The following is a 17,154-nucleotide window of genomic DNA, read 5'->3' on the forward strand; positions in this document are numbered from 1 at the left end:
AGTTTGTGCAGTGCAACTGCTGCCTGGTATGTGCTTGGTTGACCAACGTAACTCTCCGAGCAGTCTGTAGCATCTGCTAAAGCATGGAAGAAATTAACTTAAACGTTTTCCCTCTGCGTATGTGCGGAGCGGCCTCTTGTGCAGAATTCTAATTCTCAAAGAGCTGTCGCCAAGCCAGACAAGTTTTCAATCAGGTAAATTGCCAGGTTCAAAAACTGCACAAGTGCTCACCCTAGAATTTTCTGCTTTGGATTTCTAGTGTTCAGTTTTTCTTTTTACCTCTGTGCGGTCCTTTTTTTTATACATCTAATTACTTTTGAAAAGAATTTATGGACTTTAGTTTGTAGCAGAGGATTCCACATTCTAACCACTCTCTGTGTAAAGATTTTTCTAACCTTCCCTTTAATGGTTTCTGTGGTTATCTTAAGTTGTGCCCTATTATCATCTTGCTTTTGTACATATCTGACTTCCCTGTGAATCAGAAAGTTGAACGTTCCAGCCCCCACTTCCTCATATACGTTACCCCATGACATCATCCACAGGCACAGTGAGTGTCCACATGGATACTCTACACCATCACCACTTTACTTGACCCCACCTCTGTGGATTGGGAGCAGTTTAGGATTCAACAAAGGAGGACAAAGGGATTAATTAAGAAGTGGAAAATAGAATATAAGAGTAAGCTTGCAGGGAACATAAAAACTGACTAAAAGCTTTTATAGATATGTGAAGAGAAAAAGATTGGTGAAGTCAAGCATAGGTCCCTTGCAGTCAGACTCAGGGGAATTCATAATGGGGAACAAAGAAATGGCAGACCAACTAAATACATATTTTGGTTCTGTCTTCACAAAGGAGGAGACAAATAACCTCCCAGAGATGCCGGGGAACATAGGGTCTGATGAAAGGGTGGAACTGAAAGAAATCAGTATTTGTAGGGAAATGGTGTTAGGAAAATTGATGGGACTGAAGGCCGATAAATCCCCAGGGCCTGATAATCTACATCCTAGGGTACTTAAGGAAGTGGCCCTAGAAATAGTAGATGCATTGCTGGTCATCTTCCAGAACTCGATAGACTCTGGAACAGTACCCATGGATTGGAGGGCAGCTAATGTTACCCCACTATTCAAAAAAGGTGGTAGAGAAAAAGTGGGGAATTATAGACTGGTAAGCCTGACATCAGTAGTGGGGAAAATGCTAGAGTCCATTATAAAAGATGTAATAGCAGAGCACTTGGAAAGCAGCGACAGGATCGGACAAAGTCAACATGGATTTACAAAAGGTAAATCGTGCTTGACTAATCTGGAGTTTTTTGAGGATGTAACTGGTAAAATAGATCAGGGAGAACCAGTGGATGTGGTGTATTTGGACTTTCAGAAGGCTTTCGATAAGGTCCCGCATAAGAGATTAGCGTGCAAAATTAAGGCACATGGGATTGGGGGCAAGGTATTGACTTGGATAGAAAGCAGAGAGTTGGAATAAACGGGTTGTTTTCCGAGTGGCAGGCAGTGACTAGTGGGGTACCGCAAGGATTGGTCCTAGGACCCCAGCTGTTCACAATATACATTAATGATCTGGACGAGGGAATTGGATGTAATATCTCCAAATTTGCAGACGACACAAAGCTGGGTGGGAGGGTATGCTGTGAGGAGGATGTCGTGAAACTCCAGTACGATTTGGACAGGTTGGGTGATTGTGCAGAAACATGGCAAATGCACTATAATGTGGATAAATGTGAGGTTATCCACTTTGGTGGCAAAAACAGGAAGGCAGATTATTATTTGAATGGCAATAGATTGGGAGAAGGGGAAGTGCAAAGAGACCTGGGTGTTCTTGTGCACCAGTTGCTGAAGGTGCAGCAGGCGGTTAAGAAGGCAAATGGTATGCTGACCTTCGTAGCAAGAGGGTTCGAGTACAGGAACAAGGATGTCTTGCTGCAGTTGTACAGGGCCTTGGTGAGACCGCACCTTGAGTATTGTGCACAGTTTTGGTCGCCTTATCTTAGGAAGGACGTTCTTGCCATGGAAGGAGTGCAGCGAAGATTCACCAAGCTGATACCTGGGATGGCAGGAATGATGTATGAGGAGAGATTGTGTCGATTGGGCTTATACTCACTGGAGTTTAGAAGATTGAGAGGGGATCTCATCGAAACCTATAAAATTCTGTCAGGCCTGGACAGACTAGATGCAGGAAGGATGTTTCCGATGGTTGGGGAGTCCAGAACCAGGGGTCATAGTCTAAGGATAAGGGGTAAGCCATTTAGGACTGAAATGAGGAGGAATTTCTTCACCCAGAGAGTGGTGAACCTGTGGAATTCTCTGCCACAGGGGGCGGTGGAGGCCAATTCATTAAGTGTATTCAAGAAGGAGTTGGATATATTTCTTAAGGCTAAAGGGATCAAGGGATATGGGGAGAAGGCAGGGACAGGGTACTGAGTTTGGATGATCAGCCATGATCTCATTGAATGGCGGAGCAGGCTCGAGGGGCCGAATGGCCTACTCCTGCTCCTATCTTCTATGTTTCCATGTTTCTACAAGTATGTAAAAAGGAAGAGAGTAGCAAAAGTAAGCATTCGTCTCTTAGAGGCTGAGACAGGAGAAATTATATTGGGGAACAAGGAAATGGCAAAAACTTTAAACAAATATTTTGTATCTGTCTTCACAGTAGAAGACACAAAAAAGTATACAAAAAATCGTGGCGAACCAAGGGGCTAATGAGAGTGAGGAACTTAAAGTAATTAATTTCAATAGAGAAAAAGTACATGAGAAACTAATGGGACCAAAAGCCGGCAAATCCCCTGGACCTGATGGCTTACATCCTAGGGTTCTAAAAGAGGTGGCTGCAGAGATAGTGGTTGCATTGTTGGTGATCTTCCAGAATTCCCCAGAGTCAGGAACAGTCCCAGCAGATTGGAAGGTAACAAATGTAACCCCGCTATACAAGAAAGGTGGGAGAGAGAAAACAGCCTGAAATGGAGGAAGACACAAAAAACCTCCCAGAAATACAAGAAAACCAAGGGTGTGGCGAGAATGAGGAACTTAAATAAATTATTAGTAAAAAAACAGTACAGGTAGACTACCCTTTATCCGGACTTCCGAAAACCGAAACCCTCTAAAAACCGAAGGTTTTTTCGGTCAGCGTAAGTCCAGCGTAAGTCGTGCGCACGACCCCCCGCGGACCCCCCGCCGGCCCCGACCCCCCCGCGGACCCCCCCCCCGCGGACCCCCGACCCCCGCCGACTTACGCTGAGCGTCAGCGTAAGTCGTGCGCACGACCCCCCGCCGACCCCCCCGCGGACCCCCGCCGGCCCCGACCCCCGTCGACCCCCCCGCGGACCCCCGCCGACCCCGACCCCCGCCGACTTACGCTGAGCGTCAGCGTAAGTCGTGCGCACGACCCCCCCTGCGGACCCCCGCCGGCCCCGACCCCCGTCGACCCCCCCGCGGACCCCCGCCGACCCCGACCCCCGTCGACCCCCCCGCGGACCCCCGCCGACCCCGACCCCCGCCGACTTACGCTGAGCGTCAGCGTAAGTCGTGCGCACGACCCCCCCCCGCGGACCGCCGCCGGCCCCGACCCCCCCGCGGACCCCCGACCCCCGTCGACTTACGCTGAGCGTCAGCGTAACTTGTGCGCATGACCCCCCGCCGACCCCCCCACGGGCCCCGACCCCCGCCGACCCCCCCCGCGGACCCCCGCCGACCCCGACCCCCGTCGACTTACGCTGAGCGTCAGCGTAACTTGTGCGCACGACCCCCCGCCGACCCCCCCCACAGGCCCCGACCCCCGCCGACCCCGACCGTAAGTCGGCGGGGGTCGGGGTCGGCGGGGCTCCGCGGGGGGGTCGGCGCCGGCGGGGGTCCGCGGGGGGGGTCGGGGCCGGCGGGGGTCCGCGGGGGGGTCGGCGGGGGTCCGCGGGGGGGTCGTGCGCACGGCTTATGCTGCGCATCAGCGTAAGTCGTGCGCACGACCCCCCGCCGACCCCCCCCCGCGGACCCCTGCCGACCCACCTTCCGAAATCCGAAATTCTCCGAAAACCGAAACACGGCTGGTCCCGAGGTTTTCGGATAAAGGATAGTCTACCTGTACTAGCAAAATTAATGGGACTAAAAGACGATAAATCCCAAGGACCGGATGACCTACATCCTAGGTTTTTGAAAGAGGTGGCAATTGGGATCGTGGACGCATTGGTTGTCATCTTCCAAAATTCTATAGATTCTGGAATGGTTCCTGCAGATTGGAGGATAGCAAATTGATGCGCTATCAATTACTCATAAAAGACGGAGAGTTAGGAGAGTAACTAAAAGGCTTTTATTAACAAAGAACAGAGCATGCCTCTCGTGGTTGACTGGTTTCCAAGAAGGCAGGGGGCTGCAGAGCAGTCACCTTTATACCTGGGCGTGTGGGTGGAGCCAGGGGCGGAGCCAGCTGAGGCATGCATAGATACAGCAGTGTGCAACAACAACAACAACGGTGAGCAACAATAACAGTGGTTTACCACATTCACCCCTTGTTTAAATTTGAGTCCGGCGGGGTGAAGTGTACTAAAGGTTCGTGTAAGTAAGTCTATCAGGTGGCCTTGTATGCCGTCCTGATCGTCGTGGTGGCGGCAGTGATGGTGCAGCATCCAACGTTGAATCTGGCGTCTCATTGAGTGGTTGGGTGGTCAATGACGGGTCCTGGGGCTGCGGCATGCCGTCTACAGGGGTTGGGTTGTGGGTAGTGGTGGATGGCAATGGTAGTGTTTCAGGGGCACCCGAAGGTGCGAGGTCTCGTATGGAGACTGTGTCCTCCCGCCCGTCCGGGTACGCCACGTAAGCATACTGGGGGTTGGCGTGGAGGAGGCTCACCCTCTCGACCAGGGGGTCCGTTTTATGAGACCTCACATGCTTCCACAGTAGGACGGGTCCTGGAGACGTTAGCCATGTCGGTAGCGAGGTCCCCGATGTGGACTTCCTGGGGAAAGTGAACATTTTTTCATGGGGGGTGGCATTGGTGGCCGTACAAAGCAGTGACCGAATGGAGTGGAGCGCCGCAGGGAGGACCTCCTGCCAGCGAGAGGTCGGAAGGCCCTTAGATTTTAAGTTTAAGAGGACGGCCTTCCAAACCGTCGCGTTCTCTCTTTCCACCTGGCCGTTCCCCCGGGGGTTGTAGCTGGTGGTTCTGCTTGTAGCAATACCTCTCGTGAGCAGGTAGTGACGGAGTTCGTCGCTCATAAAGGATGAGCCCCGGTCGCTATGGATATAGCTAGGGAAGCCGAACAAGGCGAAAAGGTCATTCAGACATTTAATGACCGTGGTACTGGTCATGTCTGGGCAAGGGATGGCAAACGGGAAACGGGAGTACTCATCAATTATGTTGAGGAAGTACACGTTGCGGTCAGAGGAGGGGAGGAGCCCTTTAAAATCGACGCTCAGGCGCTCGAAGGGGCGAGTGGCCTTGATCAGGCTTGCTGTCTGGCCTATAAAAATGCGGTTTGCACTCGGCACAGATTTGGCAGTTCCTGGTCATGGTCCTGACCTCCTCGATGGAGTAGGGCAGGTTACGGGATTTGATGAAATGGAAGAACCTGGTGACCCCCGGGTGGCAGAGGTCATTGTGGAGGGTCTGCAGTCTATCAACCTGCGCGTTGGCGCATGTACCACGTGATAGGGCATCTGGGGGCTCATTGAGTTTCCCGGGCCGGTACAAGATATCGTAATTGTAGGTGGAGAGTTCAATTCTCCACCTCAAGATCTTGTCGTTCTTGATTTTGCCCCTCTGCTTATTATTAAACATAAAAGCCACTGAACGCTGGTCAGTGAGCAGGGTAAATCGTTTTCTGGCCAGGTAATGCCTCCAATGTCACACCACTTCCACAATGGCCTGGGCCTCCTTTTCGACAGAGGAATGTCGAATCTCGGGACCCTGGAGGGTCCTTGAGAAAAAGGCCACGGGTCTCCCCGCCTGGTTAAGGGTTGCAGCTAGGGCGAAGTCGGATGCGTCGCTCTCCACTTGGAAAGGGATGGACTCATCCACTGCGTGCATTGTGGCCTTCGCAATATCTCTTTTTATGAGAGTGAAGGCTGCACATGCCTCTGCTGTCAGGGGGAAGGAGGTGGACTTGATGAGGGGTCTGGCTTTGTCCGCATAGTTGGGCACCCACTGAGCATAGTAAGAGAAAAACCCTAGACATCTCTTCAGTGCTTTTTGGCAGTGGGGGAGGGGGAGCTCCATAAGGGGGCGCATTCTGTCGGGGTCGGGGCCGATGACTCCGTTCTCCACTACGCAGCCAAGAATGGCGAGGCGCGTGGTGCGAAACATACATTTGTCCTTGTTGTATGTTAGATTCAGCCGCTGGGCCGTACGGGGGAATTTCTCTAGGTTAACGTCATGGTCCTGCTGGTCGTGGCCGCAGATGGTGACGTTGTCTAGATAGGGGAAGGTGGCCTGCAGCGCGTTCTGGTCAACCATTCGGTCCATCTCCCTTTGGAAGACCGAAACCCCGTTGGTGACGCCGAAGGGGACTCGGAGGAAGTGGTAGAGACGACCGTCAGCTTCAAAAGCTGTGTACTGGCGGTCCTCAGCCCTGATGGGGAGCTGGTGGTATGCCGACTTCAGATCAATCGTCGAGAACACCCGGTATTGTGCTATCTGATTGACCATGTCAGATATGCGGGGGAGTGGGTATGCATCTAACTGGGTGTAGCGGTTGATCGCCTGGCTGTAGTCAATAACTAGGCGCTGTTTTTCGCCAGTCTTCACAACCACCACTTGTGCTCGCCATGGGCTAGTGCTACCCTCAATAATCCCTTCCTTCAGGAGTCTTGCTACTTCAGATTTAATGAAGTTCCTATCCCCGGCACTGTACCACCTGCTTTTGGTAGCGATGGGCTTACAGTCGCGGGTGAGGTTAGCGAACAAGGGGGGGGGGGGAGACTTTAAGCGTGGAGAGGCTGCAAATGTTGCACGGCGGGCGATTTAAAAGCTGCTGGCTGCAGACTGAGTGGGGGGAGGGGTCCGCCGTACGCTAATGTGACACTTTTAAGGTGGCACTGAAAATCCAACCCCAGTAGAACGGCAGCGCAGAGATGGGGCAGGACAAGAAGTTTAAAATTTTTGTATTCTGTGCCCCTTACTGAAAGGGTCACTACACAGTAGCCACCGACGTCTGCTGAATGGGATTTGGAAGCCATAGAGATCCGATGGCGCGTTGGCAGGACCGGGAGAGAGTAACTGCGCACCGTGTCGGGGTGGATAAAGCTCTCCGTGCTCCCGCTGTCGAAAAGGCAGGTAGTGGCGCAGCCGTTTACCGTAATGTCCATCATGGACTTGGACAGTTGGTGAGGGGGAGATTGGTCCAGCGTCACGGAGGCCAGCGTATGGTCGAGCGAGTCGCTGTGGTCGTCAGACGAGGCGGTGGTTGAGTCCGGGTCACCTGCGATTGGAGTTGGAGGCGTCCAAGATGGCGGACAAAATGGCTGCGCCCATGATCCCGATCCCCACGCGGCTGGAGGTGTCCAAGATGGCGGACAAGATGGCTGCCCCCACGGTTCACACGCGGCGCTGCTGGTGTTAGCGGTTTTACCTTTGCAGGCGCTGACGTAGTGTCCTTTCTTCCCGCAGCCAGAGCAGGTAGCGTTTTTCGCCGGGCAGCGTGCTCTGGGGTGTTTTGCCTGACCACAAAAGTAACATTTCGGGCCCTTGGACATCGCTGCAGCAGTTGGTGCCGGGGGTGGCAGTCCCATGACCCAAGGTTGCGGCGTCCACGGTGCGGAGCGGTTAGGGGAGAATGCGTCCATATTCCGGTGGGCCGCGTCTAGCGAGAGCGCGAGGGACACTGCCTTCTTCAGGTCGATTTCGCCCTTCTCCAACAGTCTCTGCCGGGAGTAGTCGGACTTGAGGCCCGCAACGAAAGCATCTCGGATAAGTCCCTCCGTGTGTGTCGCGGCCGATACCTCTTTACAATCGCAGGCTCGGCCGAGTATCTGTAGTGCCCGTAGGAATGCCTCCACCGATTCCCCGGACTGCTGTTTGCGGGATCTCAGGAGGTGTCTGGCATAAACCGTATTTACCGGGCGTGTGCATTGTCCTTTTAGCAGATCGATAGCCGCCGCGTAGGTAGTCGCGTCCTGGATGAGCGTGTAGACTTGGTGGCCCACCTTGGAGGCCAGGATTTTTAGTTTGTTTCCATCTAGTGTCACGGCTGAGGCTTCCAGGTAAGCTTCGAAGCAACGCGGCCATTGTGCGAACTTGGTAAACGAACCCGCCTCTTGAGGGTCTAGGTCCAGGCATGTCGGTCTGAGGGCATGCAGCAGCGCCTGCTGCTCAGCGTTTGGTGCCGTCCTTTGCTGCAGCGCCAGCTGCTCAGCGTTTGGTGCCGACATTTTGTTTTTGTTAATAAAATTGATGCGCTATCAATTACTCATAAAAGACGGAGAGTTAGGAGAGTAACTAAAAGGCTTTTATTAACAAAGAACAGAGCATGCCTCTCGTGGTTGACTGGTTTCCAAGAAGGCAGGGGGCTGCAGAGCAGTCACCTTTATACCTGGGTGTGTGGGTGGAGCCAGCTGAGGCATGCATAGATACAAGAGTGTGCAACAACAACGGTGAGCAACAATAACAGTGGTTTACCACACAAATGTAACCCTGTTATTTAAGAAAGGAGGGAGAGAGAAAACGGGGAACTACAGACCTGTTAGCCTCACATCAGTAGTTGGGAAAATGCTGGAATCTGTTATAAAGGATGCAATAACTGGGCACTTAGAAACTAATAGTAAGATTGGGCAGAGTCAACATGGATTTATGAAAGGGAAATCCTGTTTGACAAACCTATTGGAGTTCTTTGAGGATGTAACTAGTGGAGTAGACAAAGGGGAACCGGTAGATGTGGTGTATTTGGATTTTCAGAAGGCCTTCAATAAGGTCCCACACAAGAGGTTGGTGAACAAAATTAGGGCACATGGAATTGGGGGTAATATACCAGCATGGATTGAGAATTGGTTAACAGACAGAAAACAAAGAGTAGATATAAACAGGTCTTTTTCAGGATGGCAGGCTATGACTAGTGGTGTACCGCAAGGATCGGTGCTTGGGCCCCAGCTATTCACAATCTATATCAATGATTTGGATGATGGGACTAAATGTAACATTTCCAAATTTGCTGATGATACAAAGCTAGGTGGCAGTGTCACTTATGAAGAGGCTTCAAGGGGATCTCGACAGGCTGTGAGTGGACGAGAACATGGCAGATGGAATATAATGTGGATAAATGTGAAGTTATCCACTTTGGTAGAAAAAACAGAAAGGCAGAGTATTTCCTAAATGGTGAAAGATTGGGGAATGCAGATGCTCAAAGGGACCTGGGTGTCCTTGTACATGAGTCACTGAAAGTGAAAGTGCAGGTGCAGCAAGCCTTTAGGAAGGCAAATGATATGCTGGCCTTCATTACAAGAGGATTTGAATACAGGAGTAAAGAAGTCTTACACCAGTTATATAGGGCCTTGGTGAGACCACACCTGGAGTACTGTGTACAATTTTGGTCTCCTTACCTAAGGAAGGATATACTTGCCATAGAGGGAGTGCAACGAAGGTTCACGAGATTGATTCCTGGGATGGCGTATGAGAAGAGATTGAGTAAACTAGGCCTGTATTCTCTTGAATTCAGAAGAATGAGAGGCGATTTCATTGAAGCATACAAAATTATTACAGGGCTGGATAGGATAGATGCTGGGAGAATGTTTCCCTTGGCTGGGGTGTCTAGAACCAGGGGCCACAGCCTCAGGATAAAGGGTAGGCCATTCAGGACTGAGATGAGAAGAAATTTGGTGAAGGGTGGTGAATCTTTGGAATTCTCTACCCCAGAGGGCTGTGGAGGCTCAGTCATTGGGTATATTCAAAACAGAAGTCGATAGATTTCTGACTAGTAAAGGCATCAAGGGATATGGCGATAGGGCCGGTGAATGGAGTTGAGGCAGAAGATCAGCCATGATCTCATTGAATGGCGAAGCAGGCTCGAAGGGCCGAATAGCCTACTCCTGCTCCTATTTCTTATGTTCTTACATCAGTCGTCGGGAAAATGCTGGAATCCATTATTAAGAAAGTGGTAACAGGGTACTTAGAAAATCATAATACAGTATTATTAGGCAGAGTCAACATGGTTTCATGAAAGGTAAATTGTGTTAGACAAATTTATTAGAGTTTTTTCAGATTGTAATTAGCAGGGTAGATAAAGGGGAACCAGTGGATATAATATATTTGGATTTCCAAAAGGCATTCGATGAGGTGCCACATAAAAGGTTCTTAAGCAAGATAAGGGCTCATGGGGTTGGGGCTAATTTATTAGGATGGATAAAGGATTGGTTAACAGACAGAAAGTGCGGATAAACGGGTCATTTTCAGATTGGCAGGATGTAACTAGTGGGGTGCCGCAAGGATCAGTGCTTGGGTCTCAGCTATTTACAATCTATATTAATGACTTAGATGAAGGGACCGAGTACAGTGTATCCAAGTTTGCTGACGATGCAAAGCTAGGAGTGAAAGTAAGCTGTGAGGAGGACGCAAAGAGCCTGCAAAGGGATATAGACAGGTTAAGTCAGTGGGCAATAAGGTGGCAGTTGGAGTATAATGTGGGGAAAGGTGAGGTTATTCACTTTGCAAGGAAGAATAGAAAAAAACAATATTTTTTAGATGGTGAGAAACTATTTAATGTTGGTGTTCAGAGAGATTTAGGTGTCCTCGTACAGGAAACACGGAGTTAGCATGCAGGTACAGCAAGCAATTAGGAAGGCAAATGGCATGTTGGCCTTTATTGCTGGAGGGTTGGAGTATAAGAGTAAGGGAGTCTTGCTGCAATTACCATCGCTGAATCCCCCACCATCAACATCCTGGGGGTTACCATTGATCAGAAACTGAACTGGACCAGCCATATAAATACTGTGGCTACAAGAGCAGGCCAGAGGCTGGGAATTCTGCGGCGAGTGTCTCACCTCCTGACTCCCCGAAGCCTTTCCACCATCTACAAGGCACAAGTCAGGAGTGTGATGGAATACTCTCCACTTGCCTGGATGAGTGCAGCTCCAACAACACTCAAGAAGCTCGACACCATTCAGGATAAAGCAGCCCGCTTGATTGGCACTCCATCCACCACCTTCAACATTCACTCCCTCCACCACCGGTGCACTGTGGCTGCAGTGTGTACCATCTACAAGATGCACTGCAGCAACTCGCCAAAGCTCCTTCAACAGCACCTTCCAAACCCGCGACCTCTACCACTTAGAAGGACAAGGGCAGCAGATGCATGGGAACATCACCACCTACAAGTTCCCCTCCAAGCCACACACCATCCTGACTTGGACCTGTATCGCCGTTCCTTCACTGTCGCTGGGCCAAAATCCTGGAACTCCCTTCCTAACAGCATTGTGGGTGTACCTACACCATATGGACTGCAGCGGTTCAAGAAGGCGGCTCACTGCCATCTTCTCAAGGGCAATTAGGGATGGGCACTAAATGCAGGCCTAGTCAGCCAGCGACGCCCACATCCCATCAATGAATAAAAAATTTTTTTTTAATTGTACAGGGCTCTGGCGAGACCATATCTGGAGTACTGTGCACAGTTTTGGTCTCCTTATTTAAGGAAGGATATACTTGCCTTAGAGGCAGTGCAACGAAGGTTCACTAGGTTGATTCTTAGGATGAAAGGGTTGTCCTATGAGGAGAGATTGAACCTATACTCTGGAGTTTCGAAGAACAAGAGGTGATCTCATTGAAACATACAAGACCCTGAGGGGGATTGACAGGATAAATGCTGAGCGATTGTTTCCCCTGGCTGGAGAGTCTAGAACTAGGGGGCATAGTCTCAGGATAAGGAGTCAGCCTTCTATGACTGAGATGAGGAGGAATTTCTTTACTCAGAGGGTTGTGAATCTTTGGAATTCTCTGCCCCAAAGTGCTTTGGATGCCACCTTTCCGACAAGATGTTAAATTGAGGTCCTGTCTGTTGGTTCAGGTGGATGTAAAAGATCCCATGGTATTATTTGGTTTCCATTTGTGAGACCTTGCTATGTGCAAAATGGGTGCTGTGTTTGCTCATTGGAAAGAATGAACTTGCATTTATACAGCATCTTAGGATATCTCAAAGACTGTCACATCCAATGAAATATTGCTGAAATGCAGTTAACTGTTATGTAGTATGAAGCAATCTTAGTATTTAGGTAATTTTAAAAAATGCAAACTAGTACAACTCTCGTTCACCTATTGCTGAAAGGAACCAAGAATTTGGTCTCAGCTGTGGCTGCAGTTGGGGTGACACAGTTAGGTCGGAGTGCCCTTTGGGCGCGGAAATTCCTGCACATCGTCTAGTGTCCCCCACTGCAAAGTGAGTCGCTTGTGGACTCGGGTGAAGACAGGAGGGCTCAAATGTTATGCCTCCCATGGTCAAACAGCCCACAGACACTCTGTCTAGACTCGCACATGGAGAACAGCCACTTGGGTCTGCCACCCGAGGGTGGGTGGTGCTCTTGCCACTGTACCCCAGCAAGAATCAGCATCTTCAGAAAAGGAAGGGGAAAAAATTGGCAAAAAAAAATGGTGTGGGCAAGCAGATAATCTGTTTCACTGGCCTTTAAATCTTTGGGAGGGTTTTTAAAGATATACGAGGTGCAAATGCAGTGAATCTCAATCACATACCCATGGCTTCAAATCAGAGTTTAGACATTTTTATTCAAAAGTCTGACAACTTTTCTCTCCCCAGATAAAGAAAGTGTGCGTGTGCTATTTGCAATTAGTCAGTGCCCATGGCATGTGGTGTTTAAAGCAAACATGGTGTCCCCACCACACAACAAACAATTCTCGAGGACTAGTTTCTGAGCCCAGTGAGCAGAGTATCTCGTCCTCTGCCAATTTTTAAGTATAAGGCACAGGTAAACTGCAGTATTTCTGCACAAACTTCTTTGACAGACAAGCATCAGGGAATAAACCAGTTACTGAGCAAATCACATGGGAGTTGGCCCTCCCAAAGCAGCAATGGAATAGAGAAACCAGAATCAGTAGATTATTGCACATTGGAGATGAGCAGGAAGCAAGGTTCATACAAAACAGGCAGCTTTTCTCTGGAAGGTAGCTGAAAGTGTGTCCAGTTCTGGTTCACTTAGCTCCTCTATGCCTGCTGAGACAACAGGAAACGATCGCATCGCTCCAGCATGGACTGGACTAGGGCCCTGCAACAGAAAACCGGGCAGTCAGTCACAACACAGGGCAGTTAATCACAAGATTTTTATTTTGCCCATTGTCACCCCTCCTCTCCAAAGCCTGGACAGTGATTGTGTTGTGCAGTCTATTCTACTGTGGGGGTATCAGAATCAAGCCCAATTTTTTCCTCACCCAACATCCACAGACATGCAATTTTTCAGCTGGAGGCATTGGATAGTGCTCACAAACAACATGTATGTAGAAAAACATCCCAAGGCGTTTCACAGAGAAGGAACAGAACAGATGCCAACATTTGTGGAAGAGTTAGGAGAGGCGACCAAAAGTTTGGTCAAAGCGATGGCTTCAAGAAGACGTTTAAAGATAGAGTAAGGGGAATAGTCAGGAGTTCTAGAGAGTAGGAGTGAGACAGCTGAGAGTTCAGGCTACCAATGGTGGAATGGAGGCAGGGGGAATACAAAGGAAGCCAGATTCAGATCGGACGGACGAATGAATAAGATTGCAGAGGTGCGGTGGGACGAGGACATGCAAGGATCTGTAGATCGAGATTTTAGATTCAATGCATTGGGGAACAAGGATGCAATTGCAGAATTTTGGATTATTTGCAGTTTACAGAGAATTGAGGTGAGGAGGCCATCATTCAAGGCATTGGAGAAAAAAAAGCCTGTGTGACAAAGGCCTGAATAATGGTTCCAGCAACAGTTATGAAGAAGGAAATAAGCAGTCTTGCTGATAGATAAGATATGGGAGTGAAAGTTTAGCTCTGAGTCACTTTAGATGCTGAAGTTGTGTATAGCTTGACCGAACAGCCAGGGACGGAGAAGGAATCAGTGACAAGGGTGCAGAGAGGCTGAAAACAATGATTTTGGTCTTCCCAATGTTCAATGGAAGGAAATTCTGGTCCATCTGCAACTTGTCAGATAAGCAGTATGACAGAATCGAGGGAGTCATGGGAAGTGGTGGAGAGGTCGAGCTAGGTGTCAGACGGAAGCTGATCCTGTGTCTACAGATGACATCACCAATCAGCAGTATGCAGATAATGAGAGAAGGTGGCCAACTATGGATCCTGGGGAAACTACAAAGCTAACCATGTGGGATGGGATTAGAAGCTAGCTCTCTCAAAAAGGGACACAGGCATGATGGGCCAAAATGGCCTCCTTTTGTGCTGTATGATTCAATGATTGCTGGAGATGCACTGGCTGTGTTGGGACAGATGGGAGTGAAACCACTCACTGGCAATCCCACAGAAGTGGACCACAGAAGAGATTTGGTGGAGGGCAGTGTGGTCATGTCAAATGCCGTGGCAAAGTCAAAGAGCAATAAAGCACCAGAGCCATAATCACAGAGGATATCATTGGTAACTTTGACCAGAGTAGTCTCATTGCTGTTGAGTAGGGCAGAAATCAAACTGAAGAGATTCGAACACTGAGTTATGGGAGAGGAGAGCAGAGCTGAAAAGTGACAACACATGCAAGACTTTGAGAGGAACACGAGGTTGGAGATGGGGCAGCAGTTGGAGATGATGCATGGGTAACCCTAACTGATTTCCCCTGCCTAGCCCAGAGGCACAACTGCCACCCCATCAGCTAACATACCACAGACCAGAAACCTGGAACCTTCTGCTCTGTAAGGCTTAGTGCTACATTGGAAGTACCTTACCCACTCGGGTAGCTAACCAAATACTTTATCAACAGATTAAAGTAAGCTGGGCTTGGAGCCCCCTCTCACCTCTGTCTTTTCTCTGCAATTCTTAGAATGTCACACACCCTGACGAATCTCTCAGACATGTTCCCATGCAGGCCGCTGTCCTGTAGCACAGCGAGTGCCCGGTCCGGGCCAATTGTCTTCGCAAGGAGAAGAGCCACATTCTCCAGGGTGATACTATTTGCCCAATCAGAGTCGCCATTGGCAGCACTGTCTCCATTCTGCATAGCAGGACAGCGAGTGATGTCACAGTGATTCCGAACCAGCTTCAGAATAAACTTCCACTCCTCCAGAGTCTCGGGCATCAGACCTAAACGAGAGAGCCAGGATTTTTACACTTTCCCTAAACAAGTTCAGTTAATTGGTATTGGATAGAACAGCACAATAGGCACACTCACTCTGGGTCAGCCTGGGTAGAGTTATACAAGACAGTGCAGTGTGAACAGATTCAATCCAACCAGGTTTAGTCAAGACAATACAGTATGGGCAGACTCGGTCAAACCAGGGTTACTCAGCACAGTGCAATGGTGACAGACTGAGTCCAGCTAGAGTTACTCTGATAGGACAGTACTGTGTGAACAGATTCTTTGTGCCCAGGATTACTCTGACTCAGGTTTACCAGGGCAAATTGGACAGATGGAGTCTTTCCAGAGATACACAGACGGGGCTCTGTACTAAAAGTGGATAAATCCCCAGGCCCAGACGAGATGTATCCCAGGCTGCTGTGTGAGGCAAGGGAGGAGATTGCAGGGGCTCTGACACAAATTTTCAGAACCTCTCTGGCCACAGGGGAGGTGCCAGAGGACTGGAGGACAGCTAACGTAGTACCATTATTCAAGAAGGGTAGTAGGGATAAACCAGGGAATTACAGGCCAGTGAGCCTAACATCAGTGGTAGGGAAATTATTGAAAAAAATTCTGAGGGACAGAATTAGCCTCCACTTGGAGAGGCAAGGATTAATCGAGGATAGTCAGCATGGCTTTGTCAGGGGGAGATCATGTCTAACCAATTTGATTGAATTTTTTGAGGGGGTGACTAGGTGTGTGGATGAGGGTAGTGCAGTTGATGTAGTCTACATGGACTTCAGTAAGGCTTTTGACAAAGTCCCACATGGGAGGCTGGTCAAGAAGCTAAGAGCCCATGGGATCCAGGGCAATTTGGCACATTGGATCCAAAATTGGCTTAGTGGCAGGAGGCAGAGGGTGATGGTCGAAGGTTGTTTTTGTGACTGTGTCCAGTGGTGTACCGCAGGGATCGGTGCTGGGTCCTTTGCTGTTTGTAGTGTACATTAATGATTTAGATATGAATGTAGGAGGTATGATCAGTAAGTTTGCAGGTGACATGAAAATTGGTGGAGTGGTAAACAGCGAGGAGGGAAGCCTCAGGCTACACGACGATATAGATGGGTTGGTTAAATGGGTAGAACAGTGACAAATGGAATTTAACCCTGAAAAGTGTGAGGTGATGCATTTTGGGAGGACTAACAAGGCAAGGGAATACACAATGAATGGTAGGACCCTAGGAAGGACAGAGGATCATAGGGACCTTGGTGTGCATGTACATAGATCCCTGAAGGCAGCAGAACAGGGAGAGAAGGTGGTTAAAAAGGCATATGGGATACTGATATGCTATGCCTCGGCTAATGAAGGCAAGAGCAGGGAGGTTATGATGGAGCTGTACAAAGCGCTAGTTCGGCCACAGCTGGAATAGTGTGTGCAGTTCTGGTCGCCACACTATAGGAAGGATGTGATTGCATTGGAGAGGGTGCAGAGGAGATTCACCAGGATGTTACCTGGGCTGGAGCGCTTCAGCTATGAAGAGAGACTGGACAGGCTGGGGTTGTTTTCCTTAGAGTAGAGAAGGCTGAGGGGGGACCTGATTGAGGTGTACAAAATTATGAGGGGCATAGATAGGGTAGATAGAAAGGAACTTTTCCCCTTAGTAGAGGGGTCAATAGCCAGGGGGCAGTTTCAAGATAAGGCGCAGGAGGTTTAATGGGGATTGGAGGAAAAACTTTTTCACCCAGAGGGTGGTTGGAATCTGGAACTCACTGCCTGAAAGGGTGGTAGAGGCAGAAACCCTCACAACATTCAAGAAGCATTTAGATGAGCACTTGAAACGCCACAGCTTACAAGGCTACGGACCAAGTGCTGGAAAATGGGATTAGAATAGACTGGGCTTGATGGCTGTCGCGGACACGATGGGCCGAAGGGCCACTTTCTGTGCTGTATAAATCTATGACTCTAAAATTGCTAGCAACACTAAGTG

At 49.5% G+C, this 17,154-nt stretch overlaps 1 protein-coding gene across 3 annotated transcripts in view; it reads right to left on the reverse strand.

Moving 5' to 3' along the window:
* Positions 1-12,676: 12,676 nt before the first annotated feature.
* hps5 (HPS5 biogenesis of lysosomal organelles complex 2 subunit 2) overlaps positions 12,677-17,154 on the reverse strand; it is a 62,168-nt gene continuing 57,690 nt past the window's right edge. For 2 of the 3 annotated variants that reach the window (XM_086007715.1, XM_086007716.1), the window contains exons 22-23: positions 14,911-15,196; positions 12,677-13,193 (exon numbers count right to left, since the gene is read on the reverse strand). In XM_086007715.1, coding sequence (XP_085863841.1) covers positions 13,133-13,193; positions 14,911-15,196 — 347 coding nt within the window. In that variant the 3' untranslated portion in view covers positions 12,677-13,132. The remainder of the gene's footprint in view (positions 13,194-14,910; positions 15,197-17,154) is intronic. The other variant, XM_086007717.1, reaches the window with a different exon arrangement.

This window comes from Somniosus microcephalus, chromosome 15 (assembly GCF_052327205.1).
Source record: "Somniosus microcephalus isolate GS21.2 chromosome 15, FLI_Smic_1.0, whole genome shotgun sequence".
NCBI lineage: Eukaryota > Metazoa > Chordata > Chondrichthyes > Squaliformes > Somniosidae > Somniosus > Somniosus microcephalus.